The sequence below is a fragment of the Ischnura elegans genome, chromosome 11, assembly GCF_921293095.1.
Source record: "Ischnura elegans chromosome 11, ioIscEleg1.1, whole genome shotgun sequence".
NCBI classification, from domain to species: Eukaryota; Metazoa; Arthropoda; class Insecta; order Odonata; family Coenagrionidae; genus Ischnura; species Ischnura elegans.
Genome location: NC_060256.1, coordinates 47,480,371 through 47,493,813, shown reverse-complemented (window position 1 = coordinate 47,493,813; position 13,443 = coordinate 47,480,371). Strand labels below are relative to the sequence as shown.

Sequence of the window (13,443 nt, the reverse complement as noted above, 5' to 3'; positions counted from 1 at the left end):
ATAAAATTCACGGTTTTTTCCAGGTTTTCACACTCAAAATTTCGTCAAATTCGGGGTCTGTAGATAAAGCATTTCAGGCAGAAATATTGATCACGTAACATTAGGGTAGTTTCCTTCATCAAAGAAAACGAAATGCATTGATTGCGATTCCTTACCCACCATTGGTGTATTCATAATATACAAATTATTTGGTTTTAGAAATCCCAGTTTAGACGAATGGCAACGGTCAATTTTAAACTAATTTGAAAAAGGCCAGATTGGCACCCATGCGATTCCACTCCACGTGACGTCACAGGGACCTAATTTCTATACGAGTAGATAGGAGTTTTACATTGTCTGAGATTACTAATGCATGCATGAGGCAGAGAGCTAAGGGAAACATCTCTTAATAATCACACATTAAAAATACCTAAGTTCGGAAAGTTTCCTTCGTTTGATAGGGGATTAATAATCCTTATTTAAGCCAAGCACTACCTGCTAGCAGCCTGTGTCGTATCAGCACTCAAGCCTTGCCCCAAGGTCACCTCACACACCGACAGCTGCGACCAGAAATACGTCACATGGACTTTTCCCATCATTCCTACTTAGCCATCGCTTTTTCACACGCTTGAAATTTTTTACTTTTTGTTTAATCGTGAAAAATAGATATCGTCATTCGAAAATCTAAGAGCATGAAATGCACACTCCAGGAGTAATAATCTTTCGATTTCGAATAACAGGAAACCACCCTATTACCAGCCACACGTTAAATAAAAATTTAACATATGCGACAGATACCGTGAATGCAAATGCAGCACTGAAAGTATTACTACTAATGACGTCACCTATCGTTGGCAAAATTCAGGGCCGGCTAAAGGTTGTGAGTGGGAAAATGGAGAGAGCAGGGTGGCAGGGAAGTGAAGAAGTCTCATTTTTCTCCAGGGTTAATGAACACTTCGGTTACCTGTCTTCCAATCACAGCCTTAGGGGCAATGTGTTGCCATGAAACACAGACCAATAATTGTGCTTTGAATATACGTGTGCAGATAAATGCATGCACTGTGTCCTCACGTCACTGACCTTGAAACATGATTGAAAAATCGATTTTTCTTTCGATCGTTCAATCTTAGTTTTACAATCAAGTTTGAGAGATTTTTAAGGTTTTTTGACGAAATTCACAGTACACAAAATTGACAGCTTATTAAAGATTTTAAGGTTTAAACGGTTGAGTGGGAACCCTGAAGAACACAAGAAAGATTAGTGCACATATGGCAGAAGGTATTCTTACCCTAATCCTGCATTCATCAGGAGACGGCTCCTCTGGTTCATTGGCCAAGTATGTGGAGATCTCCAGGAGTTCCTGGGCTTGCTGTTGATTGTATGCTTTCTTCTGCTGAGGTTCAAGCCCACTCTCCTGTGAACGGATGTCATGATTCACCTGCAGATAAACATCAACCTCTGATTAGATTTAAGCGTGGATACAATAAAATCAGTACAACTGCAGCACTGTAAATAAAACCACTTCACTCTTAACATGGTGTTTCATTATCTATTTCCTGTGACGTCATTGGTGTCTTTTTCATCAGTTACGTAATATGTATTGCTTTATGTCACATAAATACATACATCACTATAATGAATCCAAAATGAATTTCACTCTATTTTGAAGTAATATGGCCATAATGACCACTTAGTCATGGTCAGGGGCAGATTCAGTTGTTTTGTGGCTAGTCACTATGACCAGCATGATGGGGCACGAATTTTTTTTACCAGTCACTATGGCCAGCTCAGCAGTCAAATTGTTTATCTCACTATAGTGTCATTCAAAACATAAAATATTTATTCACTCAGATACAAAATCATAGTACTATTTAAGAATAACATGATTACCTTTGACAAATAACTTTCCTCAGCTCGCTCAGCATAACCCAAGTCGATCAATCTCTGGTTGATGCTAATACTCTCAGCATTCTCAGCCAGTACCATTGATATTACTCCATGAACAATTGAATAAATCTATCAAATGGATAAAAAAGACAAATACATGTATTTCTTTGGTAGAATAATGCACTGTTCAATAAAAAAGAATAAAAAAAAACTACACTGGCCGACTCCTGCGGAAGTATTCATTTTCAGCTTTGAATGAATTATAGGCCATGTTCTAGTGTTATTTCAGTGGAAAATAACATTTCATAGTGAAATAATAAGGAATCTATTCTTGAGTACAGCCCAAAAGTTATAAACCATCATTCACAAAAACAGATGGAGATACCCATTAAAAGCATCAAGAAAAAATTTGAAACAATCTTCATTGAAAATGCTTACAGCAAAAAATTGAGGATTTTTTGCAACATGATGCAATTTCATACGCCTTACTCTAAAATGGTGCACAGTCTACTCATAATAATCCAATAAGTGGGTAAAATAGGTATAGTATGGTACTTGGAGGAGGCAACTGACAGCTGAGGTCATGTGCACCATGAGGGAAGGGTATGAAAGGAAGGATGGAGAGAACCCGGTGTCGACATTAGCGTGCTCTTAACGAAAGGTGCCAAGGGGGACCACAGCTTAATCTCCCATCTGATGGATGGAGTGTTGTGCTTGAAATGTACTCCACACAACATTCAAGCTCGGATCAGGCAGTCTCTGAAAATTCTCTGCCACCGCTGGGATTTGAACCTGAGCCCAAGGGGTGGAAAGCCAACGCTCTAACCACCACACCAACCTTATGCCCATGGGTAAAATAGTTCACGAAAGGATCCAGCAAGGATCAGAACAGTTCTCCAAATTAAGAAGTAGAACCCAGTGGCAGTTCTGTGAAAGGGCTAAGGGGGATATGGGTAGCCCCTTCACAGAACTGGGTAAGGGTAGTCAAAATAACGGCTAGATAAAAATAAAAATTTTTGGAGGTTACCACTTTGTACAAAATTTAGTTATATGTGCATTGTATTGTCTTTTTTTATCAAAGAATTAGCCTAAAACAGCTGTTTTTGAGTCTTGAAAATCCCAAATTTCCAAAATCCCACTTTGGGTGTGGGGAATTCCCAAGACCCCTAGTTTGCCCTCCCCTGGTCCAAACCTAGATCTACCACAGGTATGACCCAACTGTATTCTGTAACACTTGCTGGTCACACTGTCCATTGATTCTTGCAAAATATTTTAGAGGAGCTGTTAGATGATACCATCCATTACATTTTTTCAGATGGATATATGGTTCATTATTTCATTATTATGTACAGCCAAAAGGATATGCCTTTAAAATTGTACACCAAGGTGACAATTCATTTAGGCTTAAGATAAAATGATTAACTGGAAAATTGTTTTTGTTTCATGTTTAGCAACTTCTTTGCATGAGCTGAAAATATCCACACTTTTTGAAGAACTGAACAATGAAACGATAAATGCCATTTCGGCAAAATAGTATACATCTCCATTATTATGGTGATGGTCATAATATTTAGATCACTTATTGCCACTTGGAGCATGACAACATTAAATAAGAATTACATAAAAACTATGTACTTACTCTGGCATATAAATGTTTTCCATCCACAAGGCTTGTAAAAAACTTAAGTGCACTGTGCGACCACAGCCCCTTGCTGTCTTTAAGCAGAGAAGGCTGAACCTCTGATAGGATACACTCAAATGCCTGGCACTCATACCGAGAGATCTCCTCATTCAGAGCAGTAGGGCATGACCTCAAGAGAGTCTGTTCCATGAGCACTGAATTACCATAGTCCACAAAAAATACCTGAAAGATAAATGGTGAGCGTACAATATTCTTGAAAATGGTAATTACCATATACAGTGCAACCTCGATATAACGACACCCCACGGTGCACGAATAAACACTCGCTATAGCGAATTGTCGCTTTACCGGAGGTGGAGCAAATAATAGCCAATATACCTGTTGCGAACAGATATACAGGAACAGGAGTGGTGCGGCGACAGATAAACATCTATCCGATAAACGTAAGCGTAAATCCAGACGAAAGGCGATGTTTTTTTGCATCACTAAATTTCCTTACTCAAATAACGACTAACTATTCAAACAATTTATAAGCGCCACACTGAATAAAAATCATGCAAAGCATTGTTTCGTCAATCATTACATTTATCGAACGACAGTTTACCACATAAATTTGAGACTGAGCACTCCATTAGCTTCATTTCTAACAGATCGCTAGCAATTACAGAGGTTAAGGAATCTTGATGAAATTCTTCCGGCGGTGAAACCCTCGCTATAGCGAGAGCCAACACCCAAAGGGTCTCGTAAAAACGAATTCTTTAACACGCTTACTATAGGGTCAATTGACGGTGCATCGGCTATCTCTCGTAATAGCGGGGGTGTCGCTATAGCCCGTACTCGCTTTAACGAGGTTCCACTGTACGTCTGTATAGTCCCACCTTTTTTTCCAAAAATGCCCATGGTAAAAGTGAAAGGGGGGACAATATTCAAACGCATTTTTTTTAACTTTTCCCGAAACTGAAGCCTCAAAATTAGGGGGGGGGGACTATATCCAGAAGGGGACTATATTCAGAGAAATACGGTACCATATTTGACGGCTGATAAGATGCTATAGCAAATATCCAAAATAATAGCTCAAAAAATCACCCGCATCTTATATGCGAAGGTTTGACCTCCACGAGTTAATGTTCAATACTGACTCCATTTTATTAACTAATAAGTATTTTTTATTCAATAGAAGAATGTTGTAGTTGCTTCTGTTATTATTAACCGCATTGATATTATGTGATGTTATTTATCGCTTATTTATCATATTTTATATTACTATCATTTTGCTTGCTTTGAAGGAGTTGGGAGCAAGATATCGATTGAGCTTGATAGTATTCACATGATCAAGCTCATTCAATATCTCGCTTTGATTTATATGATCGTATAACATCTAAAAGCAATTACATTAAGTTGCTGCAGCCCTTCATGCAGCCTTTTTTTCCTGTGCATGCCAAACTGAAATAAGGGTGCATCTCATACGCCTTCAAATACTGTAACTCAATTTGCAATGCTTATACACATACCAGGGATTAGTGTAGTCATGAGGGGACAGTTTCCGCAACAGTTTTTGGAAAAATCAGGTACTCCTCGATCTACTGTCAGGTAATACATAGTTGAGCATTCCAAAACATTTTCCCATGATTTTGCCCTCCTAACTTCTAAATCCCAATCCACATAACAGTTAACACGATCATATTAACTTCACTGCATGTAGCTTTATCTTAGCAGATTTTACAACTAATCCTTACACAGCAGTAACGTTTCCATACGTTTTGCATACTGACAGCCGGAAAAAGGTTTTAAAACATTTGACCATTACTAGACTACCTGCAGCAGTTTCCCAAAATTTTAATTGCTATCCAGATATTTTCACTCAGGCAATCCTGTTAAAGCAATTAACACATTTAATGCAGCAACCATTTCCATGTTGATGTTTATACTTAAATCGAGATATAAGTTCATATTTATCATAGAATTTCGTTTGAAAATTGTGAACGCTGCTCAAAAGACAAATAATTCAATTCTTAGTTTATATTTTTTGAGAAAGGAACAAATATTTATTTCTCAAAATGACTGGATAAACAACTGTATGACTGCGGTCCCTTACCGCTAAGAGGTTTAATATAAAATGAGGGGTCCGGGTACATGCTCCTGGAATTCGAGGGTAAAGCCTACACCCCGCTAAGTTGGGTCTCGAAACAAAGACATCGGACACCCGCGACCGTCATAAAAGCGGGAAATCTAGGAACCGTATATATTCGGCATTCGTTCACCAGCATAGGATAATCTCCGACGAAAATTTGCAGCCTTCCTCTCCTGGGTCAAGAAACGTCCGAGATGCTTATTTTCGTCTTCAGTAGGGAAAATGTTAACAAAAATTAATTCCTAACTCTCAACACTATTGACGAGTACCGGAAATCCTAAAGAAGCTTATTATGTACAGCCTAAAAGGCCTCTAATACATAGCAAAGAGTAAACAAACCATACCTGAACCATTGGAGGTCGTTCAATGGTTCCTGCATGAACAGACACAACACGAGCTCTGTAGTACCACTGGTGAACAGCATCCTTAAAGGGTGCAGCATACACTGCTCCAATTCTCGGGGGACCATGCAATGGGGTGAGCTTAGGAGGAGGTACCGAATTATCCTCTGGGTTTCTTGCCTGAGAGCCATTGAGCAACACAATCAAGTGATCCAACAGTTGGCAGGTGGGCAAATCAGCATATTGTGCCCAGAAATGTCCAGGATCTATGACCTACAGCATAAAAGAGAGATGCAAGGGTAAACTGAATTTTAATAACTGATAACTTCAGGCTTTATCACATGTAACATTTCCGTATTGAAAAAAATTTATCATGTGAAGTTCACTAATTTTTACCAGCAAGACTTAGGTTTCATAAATTATTTACATCACCCAGTGACTAATCATGCATCACGGTGGCCATAGATTGAAATTTTGAAATTCCCAAATATTTCCCTGACATCAAAATTCCCTGATAAATTATCCCCTGAAACAAATAATTCATTGTCATTTTAACATTACTTCAATGATTGATGTGTAATTTTATTTTATTTTATTGTTAACCCCTTAAGAAAAGCAATTGTGTTACGATACAAGTTATCAGCATTTTTATGATAGGGCAAATACTTGGACCTTAATTTGGCTAATAGTGTGACCACATTGAAAAGATTTACTATTTTGAAAAAACTACCTATTTTTTTAAGAGATATAGAACAGAGGTTTTTCAGCCCCTACTTTGTGAAAATTCAAGATCTTAACGAGTTGTAATGACTAATGACTCCAAAGAACACATAGTTCTGAAGTAAAAATAAATTATTCGGTCCAAATGACCAATACATTCTATGTAGAACATGATGCCATCTTCCTAATGTTAGGCTAGGTAATAAACATATAATTCAATAGAAACAATCAATACTTACATGCGAAACCTGAATCCACATGAATGAAGTGTCGATTTCCGGCAGACTGACCTGGGTATTCACACCAAATGACAATTCCTGGCTTTCTTCCGCCATTTTTTCGAGAAGAGTCTTATTTACTGTTAAACCAAATTTCTCTGCTCTACGATTCGCCTCTGCAACTCTGAAGCAAAGAAATATGCACCGTTATTAGAGTTATGAAAATAGCACTTTCATTTTAATTTTACAGCACTTTCAATGACACTTTTCAGCATTTTTGAGCATCTATTTTTTTCTTTAATCTCATAATGTAGCACTAGTAGTTGACGATGAAGTGTGATGAAACAAAATTACAGCAGACTTCCCAATAATCCGGCTGCAGTATATTCATGTTGCGGATTATCCGTGCACGATTTTCATTCTCGCTCTATATTTTTTGCGATCTTTATAAAAAAATAAAATCAGACGCAAAATCATCAGAATTACTGCATTAATGCTAGGATACACCAAGCTTATTATTTCCGTTAGAATCCCCTACATAAAACGGAAGCGATGGTGCGCTATCTGCATTCACGGGAGTAATGTGTTCCTGTTTTCCAAGCCTTGCAGTGCGCGACCCCACTCCGTGATCACGGATACACGTCCCGCAGCAGTTGCATCCCGGCCAACTTGTGCGAGACGCGACTACGAGGCGTGGTGCCTGACAGTGTAGTTTCCGACGTTGAGCAGTGGTTTTGAAGCATTCGTGCAAACCATTTTTCAGTATCCGTGATCACACAGCCACAGATGTGTGGTTTTCGAAACCAGGCCTTACATAAAGCGATTGTTGAGTGTTTATGCAGTGGAGGTATCGATATTAGAGATGGGTTAAATAGCATTTTACTCAAATTCAAACATCAAATAGGAATACTTAATTTTTTCCGAATACCTCTCTCCAATATCGAATACTCCATTACTTAATACGCATTTTTCAACCAGTTTTAAATACAAATGAAAATTAAAATAAAAAATGCTGAACATTTTGCAAGTCATTCTACTTTGATACGGATCCCAAATTATGGTGCAACCATGCAACTGTCACTAACGATTGCATCAAACTTGGGCACATGAAGCACCGCAATGCTTTTTTTTCTTATATGCATATTGAAGGTTATATTACTACTACAGTAGAAATTGTTAAGTACGTTTCTGAAGGGACCACAAAAAATGAACGTAATAATCAGGAAAATGTGCTAACGAGGAAAGTAAATAGCTTCTACTTCAGTCATACCAAGTAGCAACAGGGATAAGGTTTGGTGCATTCGACGCAGAATTTCTGCATGCACATTTTAGACTTAGCCCCAGTGCTGTAGCTCGACATTGCAATAAGTTCCGGGCAAAAAAACATGCAAAAACATACCGAAAATGGCCTGCCCATAAAACGGGAGACAAACAATGGCAAGCCATAATTAATTCTTGTCTCCGAACTGCAATGGTTCCTCTTTGCAAAACTCTAGCAACCAGCAACAGGTACAACACTATGACAGGCAATAATGCCACAATGATAGGTGACAAGGTAACAACCGACAGTGCAGCAGGGTTAATCTGGCTGTTCCACAGCCAGATTGGCACAGCTAGTATGTATCATTAAAGACAGCAGTAGACTGACATTTTCAAAAATATACTCACGGAAGTAAGTGAATAACAACAGGCATGTTTAGATGTCTCAGCTTGATGGCCTTGTAAACAGCCATGGCCACTTTTCCAGGGATGGTAGCAACATATTCATCATCTCCAGGCCTCTTCTCATACGTCCGTGGTTTAGGAAACTGCACAAATACTTTGCTGAGAAAAAAAGATAATGTTTATCAATATATTGGGCACTAAGATACAAAAATTACAGGGATAGGGGCATTAGGCCAATAGCAAACCCAAAGATCACGGAAAATTAATGAAAAAGCTGACCAAATTAGTGACTTAAGCAGTTCATGAACACAACCAATACGCTTCAACTACCACAGCTTGAAATACAGGCAAACATTCTCAAGTAGGATAACCTCCAGCCTGACCTCTCAAAAATACCCTTTAGGTCGATATAAAGAGCAAGACCTGTGCCTTTAAGTATTTGTGCCATAAAACTCAAAAGATACTAATTTTATTTGATATGCTAGCAGAAATATAACACAGAGTTAACTTATACATAAGTACTAAATTCTGGAGCAGTAGTGTTCAAAGAGACTTTTCAGTGAGTATTAAAGCAACATAACACTGTATTGAATCTAAGATAGAATATTATGTAGACAATTTCCTAATGGTAAATAACTCAATTATGATGGAAAGTAGTTTTTAAAAATGCACTAACTTTTACGGAACTATATCCATTGCAGGCATTACGTATAAATATTTTCTTTATTTAGACTGCTCCAAAATGAGAAAATAAGAATGCCATGGATGTAACTTGATGCCAATGATTACTTCACCTGGTGGAAGTTAGTAAACAACAGGCACCCATGAGTGATAGGCACCAACGCAAGTTTACACTGATCAAAGAGGCATTAAATAACACATGCATGACAAAGAGAGATTTGATGTAAAGTCAAGGTGAGCAATGACATCAAGAATGCAGAGATGCTTCAGCAGTTATTAGAGATTTCTTATTCAATCAATACAGTACTCTCTCGTTATTACAAATTTCACGGGACCAAAAAACCGGAGGTTCGTAAAAACGTTTCTTTTAGGAATCATTGTAAAAAACTGTATATAATAAACGTGATTAAATTCCACCCAAATACAGTGAAACCTCGATATAACGACACCCCACGGTGCACTAATAAACACTCGCTATAGCGAATTGTCGCTTTACCGGAGGTGGAGCAAATAATAGCCAATACACCTGTTGCAAACAGATATACAGGAACAGGAGTGGTGCGGCGACAGATAAACATCTATCCGATAAACGTAAGCATAAATCCAGACGAAAGGCGATGTTTTTTTGCATCACTAAATTTCCTTACTCAAATAACGACTAACTATTCAAACAATTTATAAGCGCCGCACTGAATAAAAATCATGCAAAGCATTGTTTCGTCATCATTATATTTATCGAACGACAGTTTACCACATAAATTTGAGACTGAGCACTCCATTAACTTCATTTCTAACAGATCGCTAGCAATTACAGAGGTTAAGGAGTCTTCATGAAAGTCTTCCGGCGGTGAAACCCTCGCTATGGCGAGAGCCAACACCGAAAGGGTCTCGTAAAAACGAATTCTTTAACACGCTTATTATAGGGTCAATTGACGGTGCATCGGCTATCTCTCGTAATAGTGGGGGTGTCGCTATAGCCCGTACTCGCTTTAACGAGGTTCCACTGTATATAAAAACAGGAAAATTAGTTTCAGCTTCTCAAAAGAAGAATGCGGCATGACGCAATCGAGGGTCAATATCTTCCCGAATACAGTAAGTCCTCGATATACGTACAAGATGCGTTCCGAGACCTTGTTTGCAAGTTGATAAACCTACAATCTGGCTGCCGAGAGTAGTCCGATGACAGGCAGAATGGTCTAGGTCGGGGTAGGGGGCAAGGTTGCCAGGTAAGAAAGGGAAACGCCTACTTCACTTGTAAACAAAAGGGTTCCATGAAGAAAGGAGCTGGAAGGGACGACGAGCGTGAAGGACCCAAAGGAAGAATCACTTGCTTTGGCGTTTCGAAGAAAGGGCTTGTTTAGGTGGATTAGGTTTATTTCGGTGCTCCATACGCATTTGACAACATTGTATAAATAGGCAAGGGTGTGAGGTGCGTTTGGGGGGCAGCAATTGGCTGCAAACTGTGCAGGCACAGGGTTTTCCGCCCCTCCTATTGTGCTGTCATCGGAAAACCCTCGCCAGACGGACTCTATGCAAGGAATCGAGGAGTACGGTTATCCTGCAGAATGTGACACTGCATCACAATTGTGAGCTAACTCACGATTGTGACGAACTGATCTAGCAGGAGCCGAAAAAAATTGCTCTCCGACGTAAGGAAAAACGAGCAAAACGCTGAACAGTTCCTAACTTCACACCGGATTCGATGACAATTCGTTCAGATTGAGCAGAAAGTGTGAGTTCCTCTACGCCACACTGCGTAGCATCAGCCTAATCAAAAGGCACCAAATTCGAAATTTGAAACTTTTGAATTCCCATATCTTTGAAAGCTCGAAAATCGAATGTGCGTAGGAAGAGGACTAACTGTACGTCAAATTTACGAGCGGTTATGAGTGGGTCACCATGACTCCACAGGAATGAATCTTATTATATGATGTTGCATGTACACTGAAGAAAGAACCATAATTGATGCTCTTGAGTACAGTGAGAAGAACTTAAACGTGATGCGATAATTAAAACTTTGCGTAGTGTATATCCACCTAAATGTCATTGCTTATTCGTGGAACTCCGTAATAAAGTTCATTTTGTAACCGCCGCGACTGGGACTGAGGTTCGTAATTTTGTAATAATGTTTCTTTTACTATAGCTTGGATAGGCCTTTTCCTCGGGACCAACGATTTGCTTCGTAATAACGAGAACTTCGTAATAACGTTGTTCGTATCAACAAGAGTCTAATGTAATATTTTAACCATAAGATCACTTCTCTACATAATTGTAAAAATCATTAGTCAACAAATTTCTACAATTTTAAAATGCATAGTGGCTAACTAAGTGGTTTAATTGCCATTTCAGAGTCTGGCTGTCTTAAAGCTTATCCAGCGAGAGAAAGTAGAATATATGCCGTTTTCTTCTTCAAAATATTTCATTGCGTGAATTGGGATACCCAGATAGGGTGATTTTGTGCATCAAAATACATACAACACTAAATCCATTGCAGGCATTAAATATACATATTTTCTTCATATAGACTATGTTCCAGAATGAGTGAATTTGGGCATCAAAATACATGGCATCAAGGTGCGTTTTCTATTCCTCAAAATTTCTGGACTTAATTAGGAGAGGAATAGAAGTGGGTTGAAGCTTACATTTACAGATGATGAATTTTTTCAATTGTTACAAATCTCTTTTAATCTCATCTTAAATCACTCATTTTATGATTTTCACTGGGTTTTTCTCATGACCTGACCCCTTAGTCAACAATGCATCATCTCCACTGACACTAACACAGGATCTGGAAAAGTGTTTCAGTGTTGCCTGCATCCAGGTAACCGATCTATTTACCAGAAATATCATTGATTCAGTATGTGTCTGGTTCTACACATTCCAAAGTATCGACCTTCTACGTATTTCTACTTAATGATTCACAGTTTTTTCATCATTATCCAGAGTCCTTTAAGTCTATTTGTAGATAATCCTTCAAGCCTCTCACCTGCTCGCTTCAAAAGAAATCCTTATTTCATCAGCACAGGCACTCAGGGCTTTCCTGATAGATTTTACGTATAGTTCACCAGGCTGATTGGGAGGCATTCCCTGAAGGTAGATAGTTGTAAATGGATCTCGACCCAGCAATTGTCGCACAGCATCCCTTTCACTGACCTGGCCACCTTGAGAACCTCTCACAAAGTAGTTAGGGTAAAATGCACCAGCAAGAACCACCTGCAACATTTAGAAAACACCATTAATGCATGAGAATCAAAGGCTGTGTACTTAGCATAGATTGCTTGAGCAATTAACATTTTGACCACCGAGCCTGTCATAGTGATGGGCAATCAAACTTCCCACCTCGCCTTGCCTCCCCAGTCATAGTGACTGGCCACAAAGCAACCAAGTCCCCGGCGATTTCCTGCACCAACGGAGAGATTATTTTTGCATGGACCGTGACTATAAGTGGTCACTATGGCCGAATTACCTCAAAATATATTACTCCCTCCATAATTCGGCACTTCACTTCTCTCGCCTTGCCAATAACCCAACCTTTTTATACAGGCAGCTACCAAGCGGGTAGCTCAGTAATTTCAAGTACATAGTCTACTTCTCAGGTGAGCCTAGTACAACTAAGAAGTAGTGAAACAGAAAAAAGTCTCCAATGGCTGTAACAAAGGGATCGAGTCACAGGTACAAAACAAATATGTACTATGTTATACTCTGTTCATTTTATTTTTGTGGATAAGCTGGTGTGGCCAAAGCAAGTGGAGATAAGGACAGGGAAAGTTTCTTGACATATGACTTTCCCTTTGCCAATCAGCAAACAGTGGGTGTGGCCTCAGACAGTCGCTCTCGGACCTCTGTCGGGTGAACATCGTAAATCTGCTCGTGGAGCAGTGTTGCCAAGCCTCACGCGTTCTCCTTGCATGCGTCTAAGTATGCCTTTCACTAGTGGAGCCTCATTCAGCGCGGTGGCTGACAATGTCATGGACTTTTGTGAAAGGATTATCCTCAATACCTTCCAAATGAGTAGGTATGCCTCAGTGCCAGGGCCAAAATACCTGTGGCCAATCACGACTCACACATTTTCAGTGACAAAGTAGGGCGGCTATGTACATTCGGCAAAGTTAAGTTTGCTCCTCCTTTCTCTCTCGGTACTATCCCTCCCCAATCAGCGAAGCCCTCTGAGAGTGTCCA

At 39.2% G+C, this 13,443-nt stretch overlaps 1 protein-coding gene across 1 annotated transcript in view; it reads right to left on the bottom strand.

Annotated features, from left to right (window-relative positions):
* Positions 1–13,443, bottom strand: part of LOC124168520 (probable ATP-dependent RNA helicase spindle-E) — a 49,289-nt gene that overhangs the window by 11,709 nt on the left and 24,137 nt on the right. The window contains exons 13-19 of the mRNA XM_046546847.1: positions 12,251–12,477; positions 8,587–8,742; positions 6,940–7,102; positions 5,984–6,253; positions 3,506–3,730; positions 1,870–1,995; positions 1,268–1,417 (exon numbers count right to left, since the gene is read on the bottom strand). Coding sequence (XP_046402803.1) covers positions 1,268–1,417; positions 1,870–1,995; positions 3,506–3,730; positions 5,984–6,253; positions 6,940–7,102; positions 8,587–8,742; positions 12,251–12,477 — 1,317 coding nt within the window. The remainder of the gene's footprint in view (positions 1–1,267; positions 1,418–1,869; positions 1,996–3,505; positions 3,731–5,983; positions 6,254–6,939; positions 7,103–8,586; positions 8,743–12,250; positions 12,478–13,443) is intronic.